The following is a 14959-nucleotide window of genomic DNA, read 5'->3' as shown; positions in this document are numbered from 1 at the left end:
TAGACTAGACTACAGACTTTACTATAGACTTGACTAGACCATAGAGATAAATACAGACTGGACTAAAGACAAGACTAAAGACCATATTATAGAATAGACTAAACCTTCACTATAGACTAGACTATAGTTTAGACTACACTATAGATTATACTATAAAATAGATTAAACTCTACACTAATTAGAATGAAGACTAGGCTAAAAATCAGACTGTAGAGAAGAGTTTAGACTATGGAATAGACTATTGACTAGACTACAGACTTGAGTGTAGACTAGACTGTAGAATCGATAGTCTATAAAGTAGACTATGGACTAGTATAGCCCATATACTAGACTATAGATTAGACTAAAAACTTGACTATAGACTATAATGAAGACTACGTTATAAATTAGATAATAGATTCGATTATACAGTAGAGTATAGGATAGACTTTATATATACTAGACTATAGAATACAAATTAGATTAAAATCTTCATTATTGACTACACTAAAATGAAGTTTACTCTATAAACTATACTATTAAGTAGAGTATAGACTAGATTATGAACCTGACTACTATTGACTAGACTACAGACTTGACGGTAGACAAGACTGTAGAATCGCTAGTCTATAAACTATTGACTACACTATAAACTAGAGTATAGATCAGGCTATATACTTAGTTATAGACTATACTATAGACTTAATAAAAGTATAGACTATAGAGTAGATTATATAGACTGAAGACTACGCTATTAACTAGACTATAGATTACACTCTATACCAGAATATAGACTAGACTGTATGTATACTAGACTATAGATTAGACTAAAAACTGGATTTTGGACCAGACTAAAGACTTGACTATAAACTAGACTGTAGAATCGATAGTCTATAAACTAGACTATAGACTACACTATAAACCAGAGTATAGGTCAGACTATAGACTTCACTATAGACTATATAATAGACTAGACTAAAGTCTAGACTATAGACTAGATTTAAGACTATACTATATACTAGACTACCCAGAAAAATCTTTACTTACTCAGTAAGTACGCAAGTAATATTGGAGAAAATTGTAAGTAGTTACTTTCTGGGTGAATAACTACTTATTTTTGTTTGACACTGAGCAATAAATAACTGATTACAAATCTCATTACCCGACTTTTTCGGACTAAAAACTGGTTTTATAGTTATTTTTTATGTTTCCACTTACAAAAAAATCATTTATGTTATTGATAATGATAATTTATCGCCAAGTAATGTATGAAATAACTACATTACCTACATAACAATACCATAGACTAGACTATAGACTAAAATTTGATAACAAAAAGTACTAAACTATTAAATTTTCCATGCCTGCTAGAGCGTAATAAAGAGTTAACTTAACACCGCTACCACCACCAGCACCACCAATACGTTTGTTTACTCTCATGCTACGCAATTTACTCTCACACCCTGTTTTGTCACTACTATACTATCTTTACTATACCATTCTATACGATGGCATTTTTACCACAAACAAAAAACAATTGTTGTTGTTTTGTCTATTGAAAAAAATAACTGCGCACTCAAGGTATGTACAATAAGTTCGACTCAAAATTGATTCAGTAACGAAACGGCTTTCAGCCGCAACGGATTGGAAATAAAAATTAATTGAAACTAAAAAAAGAGATATAGAAATATATATATTCAACCAACGAGATAGAACGTTGTTTTGAAAAGAGATGAGAAAAAAAGCAACAAAAAAAAATACATAATGTATAAAAGATGATTTTTATTAATTGTTTTTGAAAAGCATTTAGCATTTGTTATAAAATAACAAAATTAAAAAAAAAAACAGGCCTAATGAGGCCTTAAAGTTATAGTGAGAAAAATTTAGTTAAAGTGAAGAAAAACCAGTTTAAAATTGGGTTATTAAAAATAAAAATAAAACTACACTTGCATTTTATGGATAATAGAAAAAAAAGTAATAGAAATCCTTAAAAAAGTACCTAATTAGAGAGAAAAATTGAAAAAAGAAAAAGGAATAGTTAAAGTGCATAAATAAAGTTAAAGTTGATAATAGAAATATCTGTTCCAATAAGAAAAAAAAGGTGTACTACCGAAAATAATAGTACTAACGGTTCGTGTGTGTACTTTTGCCGGCATTCGTAGCTTAAAGTGTATACGATACATCCTAGAGGAAAAAATCAATTTTTGTTCCGATTACTTTTCTCTAGAGTGGAGGCATGTTGTTTGTTGGTTGTGTGTGTAGTGTATGAGTGTATGAGCCAGAGTATTGATTAAGAGTGAATAAAACGTGGAGTAAATGCTAGACGACCATGGATAAGACAACAGATGAGAGACATGAAGAAGACCCGCCACCACCAACAATGGGGGTGGGTGAGACCCAGCGACCCATACCGGCAGTGCGCAAACGTCGTTTAGGTCAAACAGCTGTTGAAACGTCATCGACTGCAGATGATACTCAAACATATGTTAGCCAAGGCCAAATGCAGCAGGATTTTGACAACATACAAGAAGCAAGCAATGCAGGTTTAGTATATGAAGACTCTATGCAAGAGACATCTTCAACTATATCCCGCACCATAACGAAAACTATTAAGACAACAACTTCCAGTTCCCATGAGTACTTGATGGAAGGTTTTGATACCCTGGGAAGACCTAAGACACCTAATACACCTTTACGTTTAAAGCAAAAAGTGGCCATTTATGAAAAAGCTTGGCATTCGGGTGAAATGGGTGGTATAAAGAGATCAGCAGAACATATGAGTCAGGAAAGCATACGCAGCCCTACTGATGCCACGGATATTGATATAAATATTGATTCGGATAATCCTTTTGATATAGATGTTTATGAGATTGAAAAACGTTTAAGAGAAGAACGTAAACGTGGTCTGGCCGAAGCAGAGGCTGCAAAATTGGCTTTTCAGCAGATCCAGCTAAGAGCCACACCTCTATCGCCTGCCCGTAAAGTGGAAATACATGAAGAACACACCGCTAGTCCTTTTAATGTTACACTCAAGACCACCAGTAAAATATCACCGGGAGCGGTAACAGGTCGTATTGAATTAGAAGAACATTCCCCCAAAAGTCCGTTTAATGTAACATTACGCACAACTCAGCGTTATCGCAGAAATCCTAGCACTCCAGAGGAACTAACACAAGCATCACCTTTCAATGTTACTTTACGCACCACAAAAAGACATTCCTCTTCACCAAATGCGGCAGCCGTAGATGGCAAATTGGCCTCGGCTAGATTTTTGGAAGGAGAAAAAACTGTGCGAGAAGTTATATCAGCCGATGGAGTTAAAACCATAGTTACCTCCTCCATGACTAGTGATGGTCGTAAACATGAGGAGAAAATCTTTCGTCATGGTGAGGGTTACTTCTCACCACGTGTTTCACCACAGCGCGAAATGAGAGCCACTACCCCCTCGCGTTCGGTAGATATGACCGCCGGAGGTCGAAGAATACTTATAAAATTAGAAAACGAACAGGAACAAATGGAAATGTATAGTACTGACGAGTCCTACGATGTAACTGATTATAAAGTAACAAGTGAACGTCACTTTAAGACAACTACTAGTGCTGGTGGCGAAACCGTTACTCTAGAAACACCCCCTAACATTGACATTATTGTTGGCACAACTAGCAACCACCCCAAACGTCGTACGGTAAGCCTGGAAACCAAACATGAACAAATGCCATGGCAAACGCAACAACACTATACCAGTAACTCTACTGCGTCCTCTTCCTCATCTACAGCTGCCTACACTACCAAGACTACCACAAAAATAACAACAACGTCAGCTCGCCAGCAACGTGAATCATTGGAAAGCGATGAAACTTCTGTGAAAAATATCAGTATTTCGAAAACGATACAATCGCAAGGTTCTACGTCTCCAGAAGAATCGCATAGATTTGTAACAAAACAAACTATAACTGGCTTGCCCTCGTCCCCAACATCCGCCTCGGTCTCCACCAGGATTGGTAAAACGGTAACAAAAACAACGGCTACGCACAAGCTAACGAAACAAGAAACCGAAACATCACCGCTACCAGAGCATGATGCTCTGAAAAAACGCCTTGAAATAGTGGGTTATGGTCGCGACGGTCTCGGTCACGGTACTGGTGAACTCGGCTATAAAACGGATAATAAATTACGCGAACCGCAAAGTGACGATTCCGATACCGAAGGCGCTACAGCCAGTAGTATTGTGATTGTACCAACTGGCTCTTCGGTAACACCGGCTAGTGCAAGTGTAGCATCATCAACAATAACCCCAACGAAAGCTGGCGGCATTGTAAGTGCCTCTAGCCACACTAATACCGGTACTTTGCATAAGTCTCTGACTCCGACTCAGACACAACAACATCAAAGTACTACGACGACGTCTCAGACGTCTGCCAACGAATATCAAGAAATCCAATCCACAATGGCAGCAATACAATTTGCACGCAGTAACTCTCAATATGATACGCACATCAAGGAGAAAAGAGGTAAGGAAGTAGTAGGAAAAGAATACAACTCTTAGTAGACATTAATATCATTTTTTGCCACACAAAACTTTATCTAATAAAGTAATGATATGTTTGTACAATTATACATGAATTAACTACATACATACATACATATGTACTTGCATTTGCATATGTCAAAAAGTCAGGGATGGAAAGTTTAGTTTTGTTTGTATTTTTTTAACAATGAATTAAATGTTAATAGAGATTCTAAATGGAATTTGTTGATTAAAGTTCATTCTTGTATTGACCAGTTTTATTGGACTAGTCAATAGACTATACAATATAATAATCTATAGATTAGTCTATAACCTAGTCAATAATACTTCAACTATTCCATATACTAGTCACTAGGCCAGCCCAAAGACTAGTCAATAAACTAGTAAACTAAACAATGGAGTAGTCCACAGACTAGTCAATATACTACTCAATAGTCTAGTTTATAGACTAGTCCATATACAAATCAATAGACTAGTCAATAAACTAGTTTATAGAAAAGTCAATAGATCGGTCCATAGATCAATCCATAAACTATTCCTTTGACTAATCAATATACCGGTCAATAAACTAGATCGTAGATTAGTCAATAGTCCAGTTCATAGACTAGTGAATATACTAGTCAGTAGTCAATATACTAGAAAGTAATCTAGTTCGTAGAATACTCCATTGGCTAATCAATAGACCAGTCCATAAACTAGTTCATAGACTATTCAACAGACTAGTCCATAGCCTAGTTAGTAGTCTAGTTCGTAGACTAATCAATAGACCAGTCCATCGAATAGTCAATAGACTATTCCAGTCAATAAACTAATCAATAGATCAATTCATAGACTAATCAAAAGATCAGTTCAAATAGCTAATAAACTTTATTATAGATTAATCCATAAATTACTTAATCGACTATGGTCTATATAATATGGCTCAAATCAGATAGTTCAGTGAAACCACCTGTTCTAATTCGAGGTCAATTTGTCCTCTATATGATGCTCCCAGGTCAAGCTTACTACTAGGCTTTCGAAGGGAAAAGATAAGAATGCTGGTATCAGTAATAACGGGACACTGTATTATTGGTAATCACGCCAAAAGGGTGGGTCTCGATTATAACGATTACTCTAGAAGTTGTAATAATGAGGAGGAAGAAGAAACAATACCTCACCTTCTCTGCCATTCTCCATCTTTCAATGAAATTAGAGAACAATGTTTCGGCTTTGCTGCTTTATCTTATTTGGATGAACTATCGGAGATATACCTAAAGAATATCCTAAACTTTGTCAATCGAAACGGAGAGTAATTAATCAAATGGACTCCTATGATCACCAGGATAACATAACGGAACCGCAACTAAGTGGACCCATGTGAACCACTCATGCTTGGTTGAGTGTCTGCCCTTCTATGAACTAGGCTATTAACCAGTTGACGGACTATTCAAGAAACTGGCCTATTGGCTAGTCTAATCAATAGACCAGCCTATAGGATTTTCAAAAGACCAGTCCATAGACTTGTCAAATGGACTCCTATGACCACCAGGGTAACACAACGGGACTGCAACTATGTGGACCCATGTGAGCCACTCATGCTTGTTTGGGTGTCTGCCTTTCTATGAACTAGTCTATTAACCAGTCGTCGGACTATTCAAGAAACTGGTCTATTGATCAGTCTACGAAGTAATCAATAGAACAGTCTATAGGATTTTCAAAAGACCAATCCATAGACTTGTCTATATATAAATCAAAAGACTAATTATGGTCAAGTTCGTCCCGTTCGTAGTCTAGTCCGCAGAATATGGACTATTCTGTAGATTATACACTATTTGGTAGAATAGTCAGTAAACTAGATCCTAGTCGTGTCCAGTCAATAGTGTGATCAATAGATCAGATCAAAGACAAGTCCATAGTCAATAGACTAGTTAGTTAGATTAATCTATAGACTAGACGATTGTTTAGTTAATTAGTCAATAGAAAAGACCACAGATTAGGCAAGATCTTGCATACATACTTATCGATATGTAGATCAGTCCAAAAACTGTAGAACAATTCCTAATAAAAAGAATTCCTAAATAAAAGTTTTTTTTGTGGATGGTTTTAAAATTTCACTTTACCATGACTGCGGCAAAACCTATTCTTCAACCATGAATGAAATGAAAAAGGGAAAAGAAAAGTCTTTGTGAGGGGGGATGTGTTGTAATATTCCCCTTTAAACTTAACAATGATCGATATTTTACGCAGTTTGGTGGTAAAAAAAAAATCCAAAAAAAAACACAATGTAAAAGGTGAAATATAAAAAAATAAAACAAAATGAAAAAAATAACCCAAAATGACATCATTTTTTTGTACCCAGTTTCGATTTTTTTAAATATGTACTAAATAAAACTTGCTGAATAATTTTGTATTTAATTTCCATTTTAAATGTGCGGCCTGGCAAGTTAATTTTATTTTTATTTTATTTTTTATTATAACTGGATGCCGGTGTGAGATAATAAAATAAACAAATACTATATATGAATACATCTACATCCGATGTTTTTTTTCTATATACCATGTATTCATTCATATACCAAATATTTTTATTTACTTTTAGTGTATTATTGTTGTTGTTCCTATTTTTATTTGTTGTAATTTAGTTAAAAATATATTTTCTTCCCCGTCATTGATGATGGCCACTTAGTAGTTAGCGTTTCAATAAATAAAATTCAAATCATTATTGTACCACTTAGTTATTAGTAATACAACAAATACTTGTGCGAATACAAATATTGTACAACCGCCGGGTCTTCTTCTATTACTATTAGTACTTGTTGTCTTGATAATGAATTTTTATAGTTTGAAAATAATTTTTAATATTAGATTGCGCCAATGAGAAGAGTGACTACTGTTAGAGGTCTTGAAAAAACAATAAAACTAATAAATATTATATTTTTACTACAACTTGTGGTGATCTCACCGTAATTTGTAATGCAACTGGACAATTTTGTTGAAAAACAAAACAAAAAAAAATGTTGTTAAATATTTTAAACATTAAGAAAATTACAAAGAAATGCCAGGTTCTGGCAATCAATTGAAGATTCAAGTGTTATTAATTTGCTAAAACTTAAAAAACAATATCTTTAATATCAACAATATTATTTGTGCATTACAAAAAAGCAATAAGGTAATGACAGTATTTAAATCAATTATATAAGTGCTTACTTTGTTAGTTTATATTTCCACATCATTAAAAAGTTAAAGGTTCTTTGGGTTTGTATAGAAATCGAGGTTTTGCACTCAATTTTACTCTTGACTTAGCGATGCCTGTCCGTCCATGAAGTTTAGATTTTATTATTCATAACAGATTTTTCAGATATCTTGCCATTAAGTTAAAGAAAAAACCCCGCTTTTTGTCATGTTTGAGACGCTATAACAGCTCGAAAATACCGTTATTAATAAAATCTTTTATATCATCTGAAAGGGCTATCGGTTAACTATAAGAGAATCAATCCATAATTGAATCTATCACTAACCCTCTAATGAGTCTTTATAATTATAAAATTGGATAATAACAAGGTTTATGGTAACCAAAATCGTTCCTAAATTGAACTATGTAAGGACAAACATCTGTTTATAAAATTTCATAAGGATCGGTCTATAATTGATCCAACCACCCATATAAGAATGTGCCAATTCATAACAGTCTATAGAATACTTAATCGATTAGGGTCTATGAACTGGTTTATTGACCAGCCCATGGATTAGTCTATTAAATTGTGTATTATCTAACCTATTGATTGGTCAATAGACTTATCAATAAAACAGTCTATAGTACTTTGAAAAGACCGGTCCATAGACTCATTTATATACGACAGATTAGACAAAAAACTAATTTATATACTAAACAATGGAATAGTCCATATACTAGTCAGTAGTCTAGTTTATAGACTAGTCCATAGACTAATCAATAGACCAGTCAATCAACTAGTTCATAGACTAGTCAATACACTAGTTCATAGACTAGTCAATAAATCAGTCCATAGACCAATTAATACCCCAGTCAATAAACTAGTTCGTAGACTAGTCCATAGACTAATCAATAGACCAATAGTCCATAAACTAGTTCATAGACTAGTCAATAAACCAGTCCATAGAAATCGGACTAAAACTAGTCTTATATGAAACGAAATTTTCAACAGCTAAACCATAGTAAGATCTCAGAGAGTTGCAATTGTCCGGCACCAATACCTCCAATATCGCATCTATATTCATCAAAAAAGATACCTCTATATGTACTATTTTCTAACAGACATCTGACATATGATTGAGGTTTATTCTATTTTACTTTTATCTCTGGGAAGGAATGACTGATATCCCTTAAACCGTCAGTAAGCAAAGAGTTCCCCTTATCACTAATTTTTAGCAGTCCAATGTGGTTAAGTGTGATTTGTGTTCTAAGGTCCTGTGAATTGGTTTCATTCCCAAATTCCTACACATTGCCTTAGTACTAATGGATCTATGTGACTCTATTTAACACAACACAACAACTCTATTTACCCTATCAATAAAAAAATATCAGTCTTCGTGTGTTCATTATAGGCCTTTAAACAGTAGATCGATCCATGTGCCAAAATTGGTCTGACTATGATTTTGTATAACCAATATCCGATCAATTGTGGTTTAATTGGTCCATCTTTTGTCATCTTTTTTCTTATCTTCTTCTTAAGAGTCGGTATCTATTTTAGTCAAATATTACTCAAGAATCGTTTCGAATTAGACTTTTTAAAACCAATATCCGATTAGTCGTTGTTTAAGGGTCCATGTTTTGTCATTAGGGTTTTGACATAGAAGCGTAGACCTTTTTCTTATCTTTTCCTTCTAATTCGTTATTATTTAAGTTTATAATCAAATATTGCTACAAAATCGGTCTGATATATACTTTGTTTAACCAGTATCCTATTAATCGTGGTTTAAGGGTCCATGTTTTGTCAATAGGGTTTTGACATGGCAGAGTAGACCTTTTTCTTATCTTCTCCTTAAGATTCGGTATCCATTTTAGTTTATAGTCAAATATTATTCCACAATCGATCTGGATTAGACTTTGTAGTCGTGGTTTAAGGGTCCACCTTTTGTCAATACGATTTCAACATGGCAGTCCAGGCCTTTTTCTTACCCTCTACTTAAGATTGGGTATCCATTTAAGTTTATAGTCATATATTACTCCCTAAATCTGTGTGGCGTAAACTTTGTATAATCAATATGCGATCAGTCCTGTTTAAGGAGTCCATGTTTTGTCAATAGGGTTTTGACATGACTGTATAGATCTTTTTCTTTCTAATTTATAGTCAAATATTACAACAGAATCGGACTGACTATGACTTCGTATAACCTGTATCCCATCAGTTATGGTTTAAGCAGTATAAACCTTTTTTATTTAAATTTATAGTGAAATATTACTCCAGAATCTGTCTGACTTAGACTTTATATAACCAATATTCGATCAGTAGTGGTTAGATAGTCCAAATTTTTTCAATAAGGTTTTGACACAGCAGTCTAGGCCTTTTTCTTAACCTTTCAATTAGATTCGGTATCCATTTTAGTTTATAATCAAATATTACTCCAGAATTGGTCTGTCTATGACTTTTTATAACCCATATCCGATTAGTTGTACTTTAGTTAGTTAGTTTGAAAAGAGGATGTATATACATCAAAAACGAAGAAATATACCTAGGCCTCTATAGGGCCTGTTGTGCGCTCTTTAACCAGTGCCGCGGGTGAGAATCGAACCCACCACCACCACCTCTGGTCTACCAGACTAGAACACTAACCACTAACCTACCGGAGGCCACTCTAATCTACCGGAGGTCACAGTTGTGTTTTACGAATAAAGTTTTTTCCTAGCAGCTGGAGACCTTTTTCATACCCTCTCCTTTAGATTCGGCAACCATTTTAGTTTATAGCCAAATATAACACCAGAATCGATCTGACCGATCACCTTCCGTAATAAGCATTAATTTTTAGCATACTCTTTGATGATGGGTATAGAACATTCGGTATAGCCGAATAATTTCCCAATTTTGTAAATAATTTGCCACGAATTATTTGTAATCTCTCTCTGTTCTTTACCCTGGGGTTATACATATTTCGATAATGATAATTTTCTGATTATCTTAACTTTTAATGGTTATTTATCTATTTGAAAAACTTTACTCTTAAATATATATTAGACTAAAGCTATTTGATTAATAACGACTACGTTTAAATGATAGACATTGAAGGAAATTACCTCTATTAAGGTTAAAGTTCAAAACTAATTAATTATTTTATTTATATATAAGTTATTATTAGCAAACATTTATTCATACTTTATAAAGCAAATTATTTGTAATATTTAACGCAAAAATAGTGCTAAACAAAAAGAAACCTGATAAGGAATGGAATTTCATACTAATGCGTTAAAATGTTTAATAATAGAATTAGAATTTTTGATAAAAAACCAATACTATTTCAACTTAAAGCAAAAGTTAAAAAAAAGAAAACAAAAACTTAATTCCTCCCACATCAACTCCCTGCAATAAATGCTAAAACATGCAAGAAATGCATGGACATTACTATATACATACATATGATATAGCCCATAGACCCGTTGGCCAAAACAACATAAAAAACCATTTAAGAATCAAACATTTAAACATTTCATGTGTAAGAGCACTAAACCATAGAACAAAAATGAAAAAAGAGAACAGAACTGAACTGAACTGAACAGAAAAAGTATAGTGGCATTCAATCCATAAGAAGGCCAAGTCATTACTAAGCCGCACCCTTGTCTACTTTTTGGATTTAGGTTATGAGTTTTATACATTTGACAATACGTTATAACGACATGAAACTCTGCGAATAAATTAATGTTGTTTTATTGGGTTTCATTTCAAAATATTCGTAATAAATAATAACAATAATAAAAATATGAAATACAACTCAATACAGTGCCTAACAGTTGTTTAGAGACACGATATCTAATGATTTGAAATTAAAGAAGATTGAGAGCAAAAAGACATGAAATCTTAAGAATTTTTATATATAGAATTTGAAAAGTAAATTTTTGTATATATATAATACAAGTTAAAGGTTTTGATATATCTAGAGATTTAGTTTTCATGTGCCCTTAAACGTATATTTAACACTGTGCTAGTATCTACGCATGAATGAAAATGACTTTTGGTCACACATATATCGATTTCTTTACAGAGACTAAATAAAATAAATAGAAAAATGTTCGTTTAAATCAAATTATATTTAATTGAATATTTTTCTCACTCGATCAATTGTATTTGAAAAGAAAAATATAAAAAAAAAATTAAACTAAAAAAACTATTTTCCGATCAACGATTCACCATCGCCCTTTGTTCTTTTTACACGCTTTATAAGGAATTTCCGGTCCAAAATACGCGCACTTTAGATCAAGGACTTGAGCTATCTTATCCCTAACCAAAACTTCCGTTTACAACCACGCAGATGATAGGGCTTCTGTTGAGTTAGCAATAGCTTTGTTCTTACTCACACACTGTGGTAAATCTGGTATTAACAGAGTTTTTCCTGAACATACCTGGACAAGGACGGAAATTTCAAGGTATCACTTGATTATATTTTATCCCAACATACTTCTCACCCATCCGACAAACTCATAGAGAACAACATCCGATACATTCATTCTAGGTATACCGGCTGTTAAGATCCATTTCGTTCCCACGACTCGGAGTATAACGAACAACGACCGAAGCATTGTCAACCGAGCCACACTGACTTTACACCTGTCGGTGCTACAACAACAACCCATTTAATACCGACTCATTTTCAAAGCCAAGTACCACAGTCACTCCTCTGTAAGGTATCTGTGGTCATCGGTACCTAATTTATCCCGAAATATTAACTTTAGTCCTTTGACCGCAACTCACTCTCCTTGCTTATTTGGTTTTAAACTCAAAACCTCAATTGATCAGCCAGGACATAGTCCTGCGGTCAAGTGGACATTCTTAATAACAGATTACGTAGTTCTCTAGTTGGAGCCCATGTCAAATTAATAGAATGAATATCCGATGAGAGAAATTACATCTCTAGTTTATAGTTCCGATGGACTAGACGTACTGGTAGCACTTTTTTCCGGCCCAGAACTGGTCTTTCATCATTCCTGTCCAATTGATACCCCATCCCCCCAGGGGACAGCCACTGCGTGAATCCCGAAGAAATCTCAATTTGTCAGCCAGGACATAGTCCTGCGGTCACCTAAACACCCGTAGTACCACATTATGTGGTTCTCTATTTGGTCCTTATGTCAAATCAATTCAAGGAATATTAGTGAATTGAAATCACCAAAGACAGTTTATAGTCTCTCTTTTTCCCGAGATTGCAATATCATCAAGAAGGGGTCTTTCATTTAGGTAACATGCCCCCGTGGGGGAGGAGATATTAACGGGATTATGACTTCGAACTTTCGAAGATTTCCTTGGGTGTATGGTAAAATCGTTTCTAGTACAATTTTTTTTGCAAAATTCGCTAAAATCTCCTCACGCTCTCAAGACGGAACGAGTTGCCTGATCTTTATTTAAAACTAAACGATTTTGTAAATGCGCTACTAGGTTGTTGAGACAGTCAGCCAATTATCGACTCACTTTGGTTTACCCTCCCCCATCGACTTAATCGGTAACATATTTGAAGAACTTTCTACAGCGTGCAAAGCGAAGTAATAAATTCATATCGTTGCCAAGAAACTGCTCAAATCGTTGACCTCGTGACCTATCAGCAAAAGCCGGGATAAAAAATTTCACGTTAATCCCACGACAATTATAAACTTAAAACAAAGATTATCAGATCGGCAATAGTGGTTTCGATCAAATATAACCAATTCTGCAAAGAAAATTTCGACCTCATCGTGTCCTAAATAAACAAATTTATATTAAAACTTTCCGAGCTCTAAGTGACTAAAGTTTATGAAATCTTAGAGTCAATACTTTCCGAGCTATACTTGACCAAAGATTAGAAATTCGTGGAACCAGAGATACAAGCCGAGAAGGCTAAGCAAGGATAAAGTTTATGAAATCTTAGACTCGATACTTTCCGAGCTATACTTGCCCAAAGATTAGAAATCCGCAGAAGCAAAGGCTAAGCCGGCTCTAACGTAGCCGCTGATAAAGATTGGAATCGCACATGTATTTCAGAAAATAATTTCATCAATTTTAATTCTTATGGCAAATTGAAAAGAGTTGCCGCACAATATTGTGCCGACAATTAGCCGCAGCCAATATTTTCTATAATAAGCCGCTGCCGCCGACCTAAAATGGTTGCTCCGCCGCCGCCGATCAAAGTATCTAGAAACAACAAAAATTATAGATTTTTAATAAAATGCATAAACGATTTTATTGCCATTAGACCAATTCCAAAATCTATTTAATTGTTCAATCAATCCATTAATTTATCAATAATATACAATAATAAGGTTTTTTTTCAAACATTTTTGGAGTTTTGCATGAGTTCAATCATTAACAAATTAAACATTTTTATTATTTGTTTTATTTTAACAGTTGTTATTGCTATTTTTGTTGCTATACAATTTCTTAATTATTTATTTGTACAGACACACAAGACAACATTAGTATTTATTGTCTATAAACGAAAAAATAAAAAAATTAAACAAAAACCAAAACTTAAACGCCAACAAAACCAAAAATTCGCGTGTGAATTTTAAATAAGTTGTAGCAAAAAAAAAAACAAAAAACAAAATCATAAAATCATTTTCAAACTATTTAAATCATTTATGGCAAATGAGTTGGTGTCTTGTGCTCCTTCTATTAATGTAGACCTCAATTTCATTTAAAGTTGTGTTTTGCCAATGTTCAAAATTGAAGAAACGTGTGTAACCATAATTATTGATTAAAATTTGTTTAAAATAAATTTTTAAAAAAATTTCATTTTGTTACTTGATATAATGACTCAAGTAATTGAGTAGGTATTGTATAAGATATAACCTATATCATGCAGTGATCGTGACAGTTTTTGAAAACAAGATTATAACTGCTTTTATTTTTTGGGTGCTATTTAATACATTTTGTTTGGTTCCGAAGGACCATACAAATATTTAACCTCAATTATTTAATTTTCTTATTTATGAATATGAATTTTTGTCTCCAAGAACCACAAATAAATTTTAAGTTTTCTTGTTTTAAATTATGTGGCGTTTAATCCTTTCTAGATAATATTGACCTCGGAGGATCATACATTTATGATTTCTTTGTCTTGTTTGTTTTCTTCTTATTCAGTTCGAGTTCAGTTATATTTCAGATCTAGTTCAAGTTCCTTTCTAATTTCGTTGTAGTTCAGTTCTACTTCAGTTCTAGTTCAGTTCCAGTTCAGGTCTATTTCAGTTCTAGTTCAGTTCTAGTTCGGGTCTATTTCAGTTCCAGTTCGGGTCTATTTCAGTTCCAGTTCAGTTCT

The 14959-nt window shown here is 33.7% G+C and overlaps 1 protein-coding gene across 1 annotated transcript in view; it reads left to right on the top strand.

Annotated features, from left to right (window-relative positions):
* Window positions 1-1589: 1589 nt before the first annotated feature.
* The window catches only part of LOC111680682 (nesprin-1), a 147794-nt gene continuing 134424 nt past the window's right edge, over window positions 1590-14959 (top strand). The window contains exon 1 of the mRNA XM_046947714.1: window positions 1590-4490. Within this exon, the coding sequence (XP_046803670.1) occupies window positions 2309-4490 (2182 nt within the window). The 5' untranslated portion in view covers window positions 1590-2308. The remainder of the gene's footprint in view (window positions 4491-14959) is intronic.

Source organism: Lucilia cuprina, chromosome 2 (assembly GCF_022045245.1).
Source record: "Lucilia cuprina isolate Lc7/37 chromosome 2, ASM2204524v1, whole genome shotgun sequence".
Taxonomy (NCBI): domain Eukaryota; kingdom Metazoa; phylum Arthropoda; class Insecta; order Diptera; family Calliphoridae; genus Lucilia; species Lucilia cuprina.
Note: the sequence above shows the minus strand (reverse complement) of the source record. Positions and strands in the feature narration are given on the sequence as shown.